The sequence below is a fragment of the Oreochromis aureus genome, linkage group 15 (genome assembly GCF_013358895.1).
Source record: "Oreochromis aureus strain Israel breed Guangdong linkage group 15, ZZ_aureus, whole genome shotgun sequence".
NCBI classification, from domain to species: Eukaryota; Metazoa; Chordata; class Actinopteri; order Cichliformes; family Cichlidae; genus Oreochromis; species Oreochromis aureus.
Genome location: NC_052956.1, coordinates 25,938,088 through 25,953,087, shown reverse-complemented (window position 1 = coordinate 25,953,087; position 15,000 = coordinate 25,938,088). Strand labels below are relative to the sequence as shown.

At 45.9% G+C, this 15,000-nt stretch overlaps 1 protein-coding gene across 6 annotated transcripts in view; it reads right to left on the bottom strand.

The window, feature by feature from the left end:
- The window catches only part of cep43 (centrosomal protein 43), a 29,188-nt gene that overhangs the window by 7,652 nt on the left and 6,536 nt on the right, over positions 1–15,000 (bottom strand). For 2 of the 6 annotated variants that reach the window (XM_039598480.1, XM_039598481.1), the window contains 11 exons: positions 11,806–11,862; positions 11,643–11,713; positions 11,480–11,541; positions 11,316–11,377; positions 11,112–11,189; positions 10,510–10,557; positions 7,491–7,654; positions 6,983–7,057; positions 5,751–5,819; positions 4,874–4,995; positions 4,553–4,618 (listed from right to left, as the gene is read on the bottom strand). In XM_039598480.1, coding sequence (XP_039454414.1) covers positions 4,553–4,618; positions 4,874–4,995; positions 5,751–5,819; positions 6,983–7,057; positions 7,491–7,654; positions 10,510–10,557; positions 11,112–11,189; positions 11,316–11,377; positions 11,480–11,541; positions 11,643–11,713; positions 11,806–11,862 — 874 coding nt within the window. The remainder of the gene's footprint in view (positions 1–4,552; positions 4,619–4,873; positions 4,996–5,750; positions 5,820–6,982; positions 7,058–7,490; positions 7,655–10,509; positions 10,558–11,111; positions 11,190–11,315; positions 11,378–11,479; positions 11,542–11,642; positions 11,714–11,805; positions 11,863–15,000) is intronic. The other 4 variants (XM_039598483.1, XM_039598484.1, XM_039598482.1 and 1 more) reach the window with 4 other exon arrangements.

Genomic DNA, 15,000 nt, shown 5'->3' with positions numbered 1-15,000 from the left:
TCCCTCCTCTCACATGTGCCTGGACAAAAGACTTTCTCACAAACCGGCCCCAGACTGTAAGACTCGGCCCTCATCTCTCCTCCACTGCGCACACTGAGCACCGGCTCCCCACAGGGCTGTGTGCTGAGCCCCTCCTGTATTCTCTCTACACCCACGACTGCAGTTCGACCCACAACAACACTCTCATCATCAAGTTTGCTGATGACACCACGGTAGTCGGACTCATCTCGAAGGGAGACGAGCCAGAGTACAGAGAGGAAGTCCTGAAGCTGGCAGCATGGTGTTCAGAAAACAACCTGGCACTGAACACTAAGAAAACCAAAGAACTCATTGTTGACTTCAGGAGACACAGCACCGACTTGGCCCCCCTCTACATCAACGGGGAGTGTGTGGAGAGGGTCCACACCTTCCGGTTCCTTGGTGTCCTCATCTCTGCTGACATCTCCTGGACAGAACACATCTCAGCGGTCGTCAAGAAGGCCCAACAGCGGCTGCACTTCCTGAGAGTCCTCAGGAAGTACGAGCTGAACTCCAACCTGCTGCTGACCTTCTACCGCTCGTCCATTGAGAGCCTGCTAACCTACTGCATCACGGTATGGTACGGCAGCTGCACCAAAGGCGGATAGAGTGAGGCTTCAGAGTGTGGTCAAGACAGCACAAAAGATCATCGGCTGCCTTCTCCCTCCCTGATGGACATTTATTCCTCCCGCTGCCTCAGCAGAGCAGCAAACATTATCAAGGACAGCTCCCACCCTGGCTTCAACATGTTCAGCCTGCTTCCCTCAGGGAAGGGAGGAGCGAGCGACAGCCCGAACGGCAGCACTAGGTATTCGTAGGCTACGCCCTCGAATGCAAACCTCAGAAACTGCCTGTATTTCGGTGTATAGCGACATGAAAATAAGCATCTGTTAGATCGATTGTCGCAAACCAATCTCCCGGGCCGACTGCATTCAAGAGCTGTCTGAGTGTTAGCATCTTGAACCTGTACGTGCGTGAGATACGTGTTCAAGACTCGCAGGTCGAGGATGGGGACGAAGCCCTCCCCTCTTTTCGAACAACAAAATAGCGGCTGTACCAACCTTTGTCTGTCTCCGAGCGGGGACCACTCAGATTGCTCTTTTCTGCAATAGCGCCTTTATTTCCTCTCTGAGTATCATGGCCTCGGTGTTGACAGTCGTGTTTACGACTCCTTGGAAACGAGGCGGCTTGACCCGAACTGCAACCGGTAACCCATGGCACGGTTCGCAGCACCCACGGAGAGGGGTGCAAGCGCGCCACTGAGGGAAGTGAGCAGCCAGCCAGCTGACCTGCAGCACCGTTGGCGGGCGTTGTCGCCCCAGTGTGTCTGCAGGGGACTGCATCACCTGCCTGACCTGGCTCATTCTGCCCGCAGGCTGAGCATTTGTGATTGTTTGAGAATAAACAACACTCTTTATTTATTGCAACATGGGAACATGTACAGTCATACATTTTGTTGGAGGCACCTTTTCTGGGGCACAACAATGAAAAACAGCGGGAACACTTGATGTGGTCACCTGAACATTTAACACACCTGAACAGGGAGTTACCTGAGGCATTTTGTGTGCAGGGGTTTTGTGCTTGGGAGACTGTGTTAGGAAAGTGCAGCGCCTTCTGGGGCTGACAACCTGAACAGAACTTAAGCGGCACCTCTTGGGCGGCAACCGAGGGGTAAAAGCAGCGTCTCCCTGCTGCTGGACCCCTTCTCCACTCGAAACCACAGCTAGGAGGGCTGAGGCTTCTTCCTCCTGGGCGTCGGGTCCCGCCGGGGGCCCGAGTGTGGGCCTCTGCTCCAGGCCGACTGGCGTGGAGCTCGGGCCGGAGGATGTGCTCGCTGGCGGCACACCCACTTCAGCAGTGGGCGCCCGGTCTCTTGCCAGTCGGCAGAGGAGCGGCGGGCCTGTGAGAGCTAGCTGCGGGCTTGGGCTTGGGCTGACGTCTGGGGATGATGTCGCGCAGAGCTTCCGTCTGCTTCTTCCTCAGATCGAATCTAGCCTGAATGGCTTCAAGTGAATGTCCGAATAACCCAGCTGCAGACACTGGTGCATCCAGATATACAGCTCTGTCCCTATCCGGGACGTCAGAGAGGGTCAGCCACAGGTGCCTCTGTGCCACTACTGTCGAAGCCATCCCTCTGCCCAGGGAGAGCACTGCACAGCGAGATGCACGGAGGATGTAATCTGTGGCGACTCTGACCTCGTTAAGAAGAGGTGCCAAAGGGCTGTCATCAGGAACCAGCGATCCGAGCTCCGCCAGGCACATTGCCTGGTACGTCTGGAGCATGGTGACGGAGCTCATGGCGCGAGCAGTGCCAGCCTGAGCCCGATAAATCTTCTCCAGCTGCGAAGCAGAGAATCTGCAGTGCTTGGACGGCAGAGTTGCGGGGCCGCCGACACCATGGTTATGGGACGGGGCCAGATAAGCAGCCAGAGACGGCTCCATAGGAGGTGGGTTAGCTAAGCCAGCCCCCTCGGTGCCGTCCAAATCCATGTACTGTCCATAGCCGGGCACAGTGACACGGGTAGACAGAGGTTTGTCCCATGATGCTGTTAGCTCGCAGAGAAAGTCTGGGAACATGGGAAGGCAGTTTTTGGCCGTTGCGGGCTCTGGTGGGAGGAAAAAACCCGTGAACCGCGACGGCTTCTGAGCTGGCAGAGGAGAGGGCCAGTCCACCTGCAGCTTCTCAGCACCGCGGCGAAACAGGGAAAAAAGAGAGGTGTCATCGTGGCCGACCGGCGCAGCAGCGGCAGCACATTGGGCCGACAATGAGCTCTCCTGCTCATCCTCCGACAAACCATGGATGTCCAGGCCGATGACCAGCACATCATCGTCTTCCTGGGGAGCGCTGGCGGGCTTCAACCCAGGCTGAAGCTCGTCAGCGCTCCTGCATGGTTCCGGCTCGTCATCGGCTAACCCGTCAACATATTTCATGTGGTCAGCCCAGCTAATTGCGGGGACATCGACCGGAAAATCCTCGTCTTCGGACTCGGACAAAGCCGGGGCTCCAGACTCGGAAAGGAGAGGGTCATGCCGTGCGACAGCCGAGCGTCCCAGCACTTTTTCCACAAACGTCACCCGTCTTTCCAGGGTCGAGCGCTGGAGCTGGTGACAAAACGCACAGGCTTCGGGCTCCGTCAACGCTCTCCTAGCGTGGACGATCCCCAGGCAGACAGGGCAGGCATCGTGCTGGTCGCTGTCGTGCAAACAGAAGCCACATCCCTGAGGACAGGGGCGAACAGAAGATTTCTGCTTTGCTCGCTTCGGTTTGGAGTCCATTCCAAAACGCAAAGTTTAAACGCTGCACAGGAAAAACTTGAAATTAGCGCTCGCTGGGCAGCCTACACACCAACTGGGCGGTGGAGGCTAACACCAACAGGGGCAGTTAAGCTAAGTTCAAGTCGGCAGACAACGGAGCTAACTAGCAGCAGCTAGCTAGCCCAACTCAGCAGAAGTGTTCTCAGCGAGGTGAAGAGCATAAGAACTGAGGGATGACTGTGATGACAGCGGCTATATGTGCAGGCGGGGCCGTGCGCGTGTCATCACACGTCATCTGCCTTAAAGGCGTGAATAAAGGTTTCTTCTGCCAGGACACGCGAGGGCGTGATATCCCATACTTATGTGTTGTACCGAGTGAATCGACTGAAAGGGAACCTTAAGTATGTATCAGCAGCAGAATGGACCTAAAAATAAATGTTTGTTTCAGTTCTATGAAGCTTTGAGTATTTTGGATTAGTAGTACTGCTGTGTTTGTTGCATCATATTGCTGTAATTGTTTATATGCTTTATATATTCTGAGGTAAGTTGATCTATAGTGTTACATCCTATTCTATAAGGATGTTATGTGTTTGTATACTTTCTGCCCAGTTTGACCCATTTAGCAGAAGTCAGCCTGTTTAAGGCTCTGATATCTATTCTGTATGACTTAAAGCAGTTATGACATGGTCTGATTTTCTCACCCAATAAAGGAATATTAAATATATCAGTCTACTCTTCTATCAGAAACAGTTTTCACAGCTTGTACATTTTCCTTTTTACACATGTATGTAAGCATTGAGCCAAATGTAATAATGCCAACATATTAAACGAATATTTGTCTCTTATGCATAATACATCTATATATACACTGTCAAAGATACTTGTCTTTCAGTGAAGATTTAAGGTGATAGGAAATATAAATAACTGCAACTTGAATCTTTGACCCAGAGTTGAAGCTCACTGCTGTAATATATATACATATTTTCTGAAGGCAGCCATCAGAAAAGCATTATGTGAAGGGAGAGGAGCTAAAGTAGCTAGTTTCAGACAGAGTATCAAATAAAGAAGGATTATTCTGATCATTTGACTGATCACAGCTTCTGATTGGTTAACGAGGACACAATGCCTATGTTTATCTTATTAGTTGATATTTGTAGTTGTATTTATACTTGTTTATTGAGATTCCAGGTGAGTTTTGACCTTGTTCAGGTGTTTGTTTCTGCTCATGTACTCTGTGTTATGTGATCTAAACCTGGTGTGTGTCAGCGCTGAATCCTACCTAAATGCAGAGATCCACTTCTGTCACTTGGAGCTTTGAAGCCTCTGTCTTTGTCCTGAGACGCTCCTGCAGAGAAACCACGAGTTCCATTTTATCTGTCAGCATCGACAGCTTCACTGAGACTGCTCTAAGGCAAACAGGAAGTTCTACATCACCAGACCACACAACCATCCAACCACACGAACATCCGACCACACAACCATACCAGTTGGAGTCCACAGAGAACAGCCACGTTCAGGATCACAATCAGTTCATTAAAGATCAGGTGACCTCACAGAAACACACTCGATGCAAACTCGCTCAGAGAGAAATCAAACCGACCATTCCTGCTGAGGTTTGGCTCTGACACGCTGCTTTCTCCTCCTCTTCCTCCTGATGCCGGTCTCTGAGCCTCAGACAGCGAAGCTGCTGGATTCCCCCTGGATCCAGACACCTCCGCCTTCCTGTAGAGAAGAGACAGCACAGACTGAAGACCCTGACAGAGCTCAAACATCAAGACACAGACTGGACTCTGATACTCAGACAGACAGTCCAGCAAGTCAAATTAATCAGGCACCCCCAACTTCAGCACAGCATCAAACAGCAGGTTCACCATGGACCAGAAACGCCGTGAGAAGAGGAGGGTTGTAAAGCAGCTGATCTATCGGCTCCGCCTACAGCTGCACAGTTCAGAGTGCTGGTTCCCATGCTGTGGGGCATGGCCCTCCAATAGGGTCAGGAGATAAACCCAAGGGTTCGTAATATAAACACTCAGAAACCTTTCATAGATTTCACATTTTCTGCACAGATCGAACACTCTCGTTACGTCAGTGAGAGTCTGACTGAAAACTAAAAGGGGTGCACTTGATTTATGACAAAGAGAAGCCAGCAACAGCTTCAAGGCAAAAATAAATACAGAAAACGTGGTGTTTAATCAGTTTTATCCTGTCTTTATGGTTCCTGAAGTCATCCCTGGAACCCAAAGCAGACCTATCAGTGAAGCCTATAAACCATTTGACTATAAAAGGACATCCCCTTTCTGTGACATCACACAATTCCAGGAATATAAAAACGATTTAATCAAAACACTTTTGTGTTCACAAGAGGAACCAAAATGTCAGAGCAGACAGGAAAGCCCAGAGGTTTGATGCTGACCTGCTTCACCTGGAAGGATTCATCAGTGACCAATCACATGAAGAGAGGTGCACCTGCAGCTCACCTGAGCTCAGAGGGATCAGAGAGAGGCTCGTCTCGCTCGCCCTCTGCGTCAGCAGCCAGCACAGATAGGCTGATGCCAGGAGAGAGAGGAAGAGGAGAAAAGAAGGAAAGAAAGGTGTCAGTGAACATCAAAGTCTGAGCTTCCAGTGAGGAGGACGTAATTAGCCATGAAAACTGTTAAACACCCTCGGAGTCATGAGCAGAGGAGGAGGAGGAGAAGCTTGGAGCTCCCCTGTGACCCACTTTCTCCACAAACATCCTTAAAGTTTCACATCGCTGCCAGCAAACTGTAATCTGAGCTGAGTACAGCTTAGCCCGCGGGACTGGCGTCAACAGGGATGCTGATTTAACACACGCTTAGTGAGGCGGACGGGCGAGCAGCTCCGAGTTTACCTTCCCCAACAACTCACACGGGACACAGCAGGACGGGGCCTCACCTGCAAGCGGGCACAGGTAAGAGCAGGGCATGCTGGGAGATCTTCAGCAGGTGTTTCTGTGGTCGCTCTGTCAGGCAGCGCTTACACGAGTGTCATTCCTGTATCTCTGTGTCCCTCTGTGGGTGTGACGCTCCCTGCTATTAACGTGCAGAGCCCGTCACACACACAGGGAGCAGGGATATCAATAACATCCGCTCACTGGTGATCGATCACTGATCTAAAAACTGTTCGATCAGACTGACAGCGTTTCAGGTGCTGCCCACACTCCAGCTGCTCCACTTTCATCACGAACGCTGAGCTGAGAGGTCACCCACATAGAGCTCAGTCACACACACACAAAGACAGCTCGGTCACACCCACAGAGGGCTCATTCCACACCCAGTCCATCTAGGGAACACCAACACCGTGATCCTGCTCCACATTCAAACCCCAGCTCACAGCTCTGGACGCCGCCTGACAAGCTGAAACACAGGCTCTGTCCCAGCATGGAGGGCTCTGCAGCCAATCATCATCATCATCATCATCCTGGATAAATCTGAATGTTTGCATTCATCAGCTGGTCAGTGAAACAGCTCAGAGCACAGAGACACTTCAGTGAAAATCTGCTCATTAAGAACAAATAAAAATAAATTATAAATAATAATAAAAAAAAATAATAATAACAATGATTATTTATGCAGTCTGTAGTGAAGTGAAGCGTGTCTGTGTTGGTCTCAGCGTGTCTGTTTCAATAAAGTTCTTTAAATAAAGAACGTACAGCTCCTCTGATTGGGCAGGACGGGGCGTGCACACTCACTCGCTCAGACTTTTGCCTCGTCTCATAGAGGACACGGTGGAGCCAGAGAGACTCTCCTCCAACATGGAGACGGCACTACCGCAGAAGGAAGAGGAGAAGAAGGAGGAGAGGAAGGACAAGGAGCACGTTCAGACACAGCACAGGTGTGGACAGCACAGACAGGTAAAGTTCAGGTATGAGATGAAAGAGAGAAAGCTGGAGCAATTTTCTTTTAAATGCAGAAAAATCAGTTTTCTATTATAACATGTTTTCATTTCATTTATTTATTTATAAATGTTCCGATTGTTTGCAACATTTATTTTATTGAAGCAATTTGTAGGAAAGAAAATCATAAAATTATTTTCCTTTTTTGGATTCAACAAATACTTTCTGGAATTTTTCCTTTTATTTTGGAGGGGGAGGGTACATGTGAGAGGGAAGGATGACTACTGTGGTTTGAAGCTGAAGGGAAATACGTTTGACCCATGAATTCACACTGACTCATAGGTCAAAGGTCAGCCAAGCTCACCAGCCGTAGGTCTTCTGCGGTTTGGGCAGCGGGTCGTCAAAGAAAGAATCTCCTTCATCGTGGTCTTCCTCCCCCTCCAGGTCCAGGTCCAGGCACTCCCTCTTGTCGGCGGAGGTCTCATCCTTCTGCTGGAAGTCTCCTTTACTCAGAGAACGTTCTGAGTCCTGAGCAGCGACATGACAAGTTCAGGTCACACTGTGCACCCCAGACTGGAGGTGAGCAGGTGATGAAGACGCAGTAAAGTAGGGCTGCTCAATTAATCGAATTTTAATCTCGATTACGATCTGGGTTTTCAACGATCATTAAAAATGACTGAGCCGATTATTAGCACCTCCCTCGTGCTTTACTCTCGTGCTGCTCCGTGTGGCAAATCGAGCGCACCTCTCTGCGTTTCGAACACGCGTCACAACAATTAAGAGGACCCGAGGGAAGCTCGGAAAGCTAAGCAGAAGTTATTTGGAGAGGAGAGGATAATGGCTGCTGAAGAAAGAATGCCATTGGTTGAAAAGAGAGGTAAAACGACTTCAGTGGTGTGGAAACCAATGTTCCCTCTAAGCTGCGCACGTGCGCAATTGCGCACTGCTGGCACGGTCTCTGGGCACAGAAAATCTGCGTTGCGCACAAAAAAAATCTAACCTGAATTGAAATTAAAATTAAAACTTTAACAATTCTGTTTTGCAGTGTTAGTCAGTAAGTGACTGGCTGCTCCTGTATGGGATTAGAACGATGCCACCTTATCCTATAGTCCAGCCAATAATGCGATTCACATTCGTATATACGCAGCCAATCAACGTGGTTGACAGGCTATGACAGCGTCCTTATGTGCCGACACCGGTGTTTTAGCTAGCAAAGCGCCGTGGCTGATGTGCAGTGAAGCCACATTAATGACAACGTGTACAACCATTGGAGATGTGAGCAGGACAGACGGAACAATTGACGGAAAAAAGTGTGGACTTTATACCAGTTTTTTAAATTGTGTTGATGGGCCACGTAAAACCAGAGTTATGATAAAAATATCTGCAATGTTTGGTTTTCTTCCTGAATACTATCGTTGTTTATATTTACTGCGGGAAGAAACGGTAAAAACGGCGTTTTATAAGGAAAACGCTCGAAAGCACTCTCCACCTGTGAGCAAAAACAAAACCAAAAAACCCCCGCCCTTTCCTATTGGTCGAAAAAACAGTACCGTGTCGACCAATCAAAAAATGATATGGCAACGTGGCATCTAGTTGTTAAGAAACGGGGGGAAGTTTTAGGAGTGACGGCGGTGTTCTGAGATGTGAGAGATTTGAGACGTTTAGCGCAAATCTTGTGTAGTTAGTGTGTAGTGTAATCAATAGTTTTGTTGTGTGTGTCAGAACAATGAGGCGGCTGCTGAATGTTACAGGTGTTACAGGAGTGATACATCTCCTGTTGTCAGGCCTGCAGGTATCAGGCTGTTGTTCTCCTTTATCTCATAGGGGACAGAAATTAGTTTTTGGAGTGGCACAAATGATTTGTGTGGCATCAGATCTGATGCAGAACAGCTGATTGTTCTGTAAATAGTTTGAAATGTTTATTTAAAAAAACGCCTTGGCTGCATTTTAAAAATAAATAGCTGCAAAATACTTTGTTGTTTGCCAAACTGAGTTACTTTTTTGAAGTAGTAACTATATAATTAATTGCCCAACATTGGTCATTATATACTGTATTTGGCAGACAGAGAGTTACAGGACTCTCCCAGACCACAGACTCATACTCATAATACAAGTCAGAGCTTTATGAAAAAAAAGAAAAGAAAGAAAGTTGTGTTTTCAAAATTGGAGATACAGTTATTTTTACTTCCAATAGTGTTAACATACTACACAGGTCATGAACAGGATTTTTTAAATTTTCATTGTAAGCGGGCTAAAGCAGTTAATTAAAAGTAGTCTAACATAAATGTAAATGCTGTAATTTGATTATTTTAATAAACCATGTAACTTGGATTTGATGCTGCTGTGACCACAGTGCACACGTCTGATGTCGCTCACAGTGGTCCAAGGGACCGCTCAGGGAGTTTGTGTGTTCGCTCAGACACATGAAAAATTAGAGGGAACATTGGTGGAAACATTATGGGTTCGCGGAGTCAGACGTGGATCAAATATTGTGCAGTATTTTGAAGTTCACTAAACATAGATGTTTACATTTTTCATTTATTTTTTATATTGCAAACATTTGCACTGTAATCAGTATTTGCACACTATTTTATATTATTTTTTGACAATCTTTAAAGCCATTATTCAATACATTGTTATTGTTAAATAAATATCGTCAAATAATCGAGATCTCAATTTCAGTGAAAATAATCGTGAGTATCATTTTTGCCATAATCGAGCAGCCCTACAGTAAAGAGAAAAATGTGGAGGCCGATTAAAGCTGCAGTAACCAGGTCACAGTGTTTGAGAGCAGAAAAGATAGATTTGATCATAATCAGCTGCAGGTCTCAAACAAAAGCTGATGTTCAGCAGCCAGGAACTTCCTGTATGTTTCACAATAAAAGCTTTAAAAGCGGCAGCACCACAAGTTAGAAAAATGTTCACGTCTTCATTCAGAAATAAACAAATCTATTTAATCTATTTAACCAGTAAAACTAAAGATGTGTACTCATTTGCAGCTTTTATTCTGAAAGATGGGAATAGGAAGAAGCCCTTTGATATGGTGGCAGCGATTGTGTCCGGTGAATTCAGATGACATAGCTCACAGGCTTAGTGTACTGCCCCTCAGCAGGCTTCCTGAAGTCCGCCAATCAGGAGAAATACAGCAGCGAGGGGAAGGAGCTAAAACGTATTTTCAAGTTAGAGCCTTTCATTTTAGTCCCTAACCAGAAGAGCTATGATCATTATAGCTGATGACTCATGAGATGAAAAGGTGAGATTAGCTTCCTTTTTCTGAGCTGTGACAGAGGAGGCCAGAGAGGAGCGTTAGTCAGAAGAGCTGCTGTTTATGGTGATGGTTAGCAATAGCACAAGGTGAGTCTCTCCTCTGCTCATTGTGTTACCTGGGCTGCTGTCTGACTCTGTCCTCTGAGGCCTTTATACCTGGGGATCTGTGCAGGACAGGACAGCAGCTATCAGCTAACAGGCTAACATCAGTGCTACACAGCTATCAGCTAGCAGGCTAACATCAGTGCTAATATCAGCTCTTACATGGCTATCAGGTAACAGGTTAACATTATAGCTAAATGGTTATCAGCAGAACTAACAGGCTGACATCAGCATCTTCAGTGGTGCCAGCAGCTGTAACTGTGTTAGAACACAAATTAAACTGTTCTGATTCTGTTTTGTGAACTATTTACCCCAAGGTGTTCATTCTATCGTGTACACATGTGCTAAAGTCTGCTGCACCCTGACCTTTAGTGAACTGTTTACTTTTATGTTTGTTTCTGTATGTGTTTTGAATATTCTTGCTTTCCTTATTCAACTCAATTTTATTTTATTTAGCTAGCACCAAATTACAACAACTGCCACCTCAAGGCTGTCGCGTTTGGGGTAAAAACAAAAACACAAACCCAGAATCTCTGTGCTGTCACCACCTTTAAAGACAGGGAGATGAAGTAAAGCGGAATGACCTTTGACCAGTCAGATGACGGAGCAGACGTACCTTACTGAGAGGTGGAGGGCTGACTTTCTGTTCAGGTAACTGGCTATGGGCCACACCCATATCAGAGTCCTGAAGCACCTGAACAAAGATGAGACCTCGTGAGACTCGGGAGTCTCTGAAGAGCATTTTCTGAGATTTATACTCTAAATGTTTCACATTAACTCGTAAAATGTGATCAGAAAAAAACCAAAAACTGAGTCTCACCACACTCCTGCACTGAGAGAAGAGCCGCCGGTACATCCCGAGGAACTGCTGGAAGTCTATTGCTGTGGACGGATCGATCAAATCAACCAGATCAATCAGACAGAACAGTGAGAGCTTCATCAGAGTTTCTGATCAGTGTGATTGGTTTAAAATCGTTTTCTTACTTGTAGAGAAGTCTTTGTCTGAGGCTCTGAGCTCATCAGTGACGAACCTCTCCAACATGTTCCTGTAGGTCACACAAACAGATTAACCTTCATCATCGTCATCATCATCCTCAGGCTCTTTCCGTGTCCCTCAGCACTGTCTGAAACAGGAAATAAAACCTACTTGTTCACAGCGGGGAACAAATCAGTAAAGATGTTTTTCAGATTTTCTCTCAGCACTGAGCCGCTGTGGTCCTGCCGGGGGTCAAAGACGAAAGATCAACACTTGAAGCCTGTGGTTGGCTAATGGCTGATGACATCACACACAGGTACAGTGTGGGCCTCACCTTGTTGTAAAAGTCAAACTTCTTCCTGGCATTTGTGATCTGTTTCTGAGTCAGCTCCTACAACGAGGAGGAAGGAAGGAAGTAGTTTATTTGCTGATTAGGATCAGATGTGACACGTGTGAACCTGTGACCTCACGCTGACCTCTCTCAGCACGCTCAGTTGTCAAAGAGCTGAAGCAAGATATTGGCTGAGATTAGACTGCAGCTCACAGAAAACAAACCACAGATAAAACCAAACCGGTGCAAGCAAACACACACACAAAACACACGCCTAACACACACACACGTTTAAACTACGTTGAACAGAAACCTGGGGGGGGTTAAAGGATAACTCTGGATTACTTAATCTCACACTCAGGTTGGCCTCTGAGGGACGCCACAGATGGAAAAACATTCAGAGACCACGCCCATACCAACCCATAAATGCCCCTAACAGGAGGACGGGTTGACCAACCGACCAGTCGAGCTCCAGAAATAGAGATTGAAAATGTGACGTCATTCTGGGGTAAAACCACAAAGGATTCTGGGAACGCAGCGTGGCAAGCGGTACTAGCGCACATGAGGCTTTCACATGAAAACAGTCACACAGCGATAAAAAGAAACAAGATAGGGCAAGAAGCTGTTGTATTATTAACTGCAATAGCCGGTCGCATGAGAGCCACGGGAAGCCGACGGATAAAGAGATCGTTTTTTTATCGGATTACGTCGTGGAAGAGAAATTGTTCAAGCCATGTTTCCGAAGTAACAAAGAGCCGACAGATGGCCTGGATTGCAGCAACTCAAAGACCAAATATAATGTGCCAGAACACTCCAGCTCACATGTTAGTCTGCTCCAAGCATTTCCACAAAGGTACGTCTTCTGTTGTAGTTATTACGTAATTTATCATAACATAATTCTTGATGTAGGTTACAAATAAGTCTTATATTGATTTGAAATGAATTCGTTGCGCTATGCTGCTTTGTTCACTGTGGCTTTGCGGGCTAATGTTTGTTGTGTTTTGTAGGAAAACCAGCCTACAAAATGCTGGAATGCGATCCAGACTGGGCACCTCTATCAACCTGGGTCATACCGAGTTTAAAGCTGCTACCAGAGCGAGATTTGATCGATTAAGAGAGAGAGCGATATCAAAACAGCCACGAAACGTCCCGCATATATGTGCCCAAGTGTTGTATTGAAGCAATCGAGTGATGAATAATTGTTTTCCAGTATGTTGTTTTGCAATGTTTTTGGGGGTTTTTTGCATTGTTGATTTGTTTTTTACCGAAGCAGCTAATAAAGCATAATGGAATACAATTTTGCCTCTTTCTTGTAAGATTCTATAATAGAATGAAACAATAATGCCAGTTATAAATAAAGACAATAAATTGAATGAATTACTTAAACACTCATTTTATTTCTATTAGATCTGAAAATGTTGTGTAATACTACAACCTGAAACGACAAATAGATTGCTTTGGCCTGTACACGAAATAAATGGGAAAAAAATGTAACAACAGCTGTGAAATGGAATAGTCCAAATCGCCAAAGTAAACTGGACCTGGGCTTGTTGCAGGGATCTGAAATTAATAAACGTGAAGTGCATACACTCACACTTGGGACCATATAATAATATATACAGTTAAGCCCATAATTATTCATACCCCTGGCAAATTTTGACTTAAAGTTACTTTTATTCAACTAGCAAGTTATTTTTTGACTGGAAATGACACAGGCGTCTCACAAAAGATAATAAGATGATGTACAAGATGCATCATTGTGGAAAAAAATATTTCTCAGCTTTTATTTACATTTTAGCAAAAAGTATCATGTCCAGAATTATTCATACCCTTTACAAACTGTCACAGTCTCTGGGAAAATCCAAAGTTCCATCCATTCCAAATAGTCAAAGCTGTTCTAAAGCATCCTAATTACCCTGATTAATTGGAAATAGCTGTTTTGATCAACTCAACAGGTGAAAAACAGCAGCTCTCTGCAGGTGGTCTGTGGACATTCATGGCTAAGACAAAGGAACTCAGTGAGGACCTGCAGCTGTGCATTGTGGCTGCTCACAAGTGAGGAATGGGCTACAAGGCCATATCCAAATGTTTTCAAGTTCCAGTGGCTACAGTGCAAAGTATTATTAAAAAATACAAGATGTTCCGCACTGTGGAAAATCTCAGAGGGCGTTGTCGGAAGCCAAAAGTGAAACCTGTGTTGGCCAGGAGAATAGTGAGAGAGGTGAAAAAAAGAATCCAAGGATCACCACCAAGGCCATTCTGGTGAATCTGGGCTCTGCTGGTGGCAATGTCTCAAGGCAGACAGTCCAACGGACACTGCTGGGTTCCACGGATGCAGACCAAGGAAAACGCCACTTCTCCAGGCACTTCTAAGGCATGCCAAAGCTCATTTGGCCTTTGCAAATGCTCATCTGGACAAAGAAGAAGGTTTCTGGTCTTCAGTGTTATGGTCAGATGAAACAAAAATTTAATTATTTGGTCACAATGATGTTGCCTTCATTTGGCATAAAAATGGAGAAGCCTTCAACCCACAGAACACCATCCCCACTGTCAAACATGGTGGTGGGAACCTAATGCTTTGGGGGTGTTTTTTTAGCCAATGGACCAGGGAACCTAATCACAGTAAACAGCACCATGAAAAAAGAGCAATACATGAAGATTCTCAACATCAGGTAGTCTGCAGAAAAACTTGGCCTTGGGAACCAGTGGACATTTTAGCACGACAATGACCCAAAACATACAGCAAACGTGGTGAAGAAATGGTTAGCAGACAACAACATTAACGTTTTGCAGTGGCCCAGCCAGAGTCCTGACTTGAATCCAATTGAGAATCTGTGGAGGAGCTAAAGATCAGGGTGATGGTAAGAAGACCCTCCAACCTGAAAGATTTGGAGCTCATTGCTAAAGATGAATGGGCAAAATGCCTGTGGAGACATGCAAAAAGCTGGTCTGCAATTATAGGAAGCGTTTGATTGCTGTAATAGCCAATAAAGGCTTTTTTCTATTGATTATTGAGAAGGGTATGAATAATTCTGGACATGATACTTTTTGCTAAAATATAAATAAAACCTGAGAAATATTTTTTTCCACAATGATGCCTCTTGTACATCGTCTTATTATCTTTGGGGAGACACCTGTGTCATTTCTGCTCAAAAAAGAACTTGCTTGTTGAACAAAAGTAACTTTAAGTCAAAATTC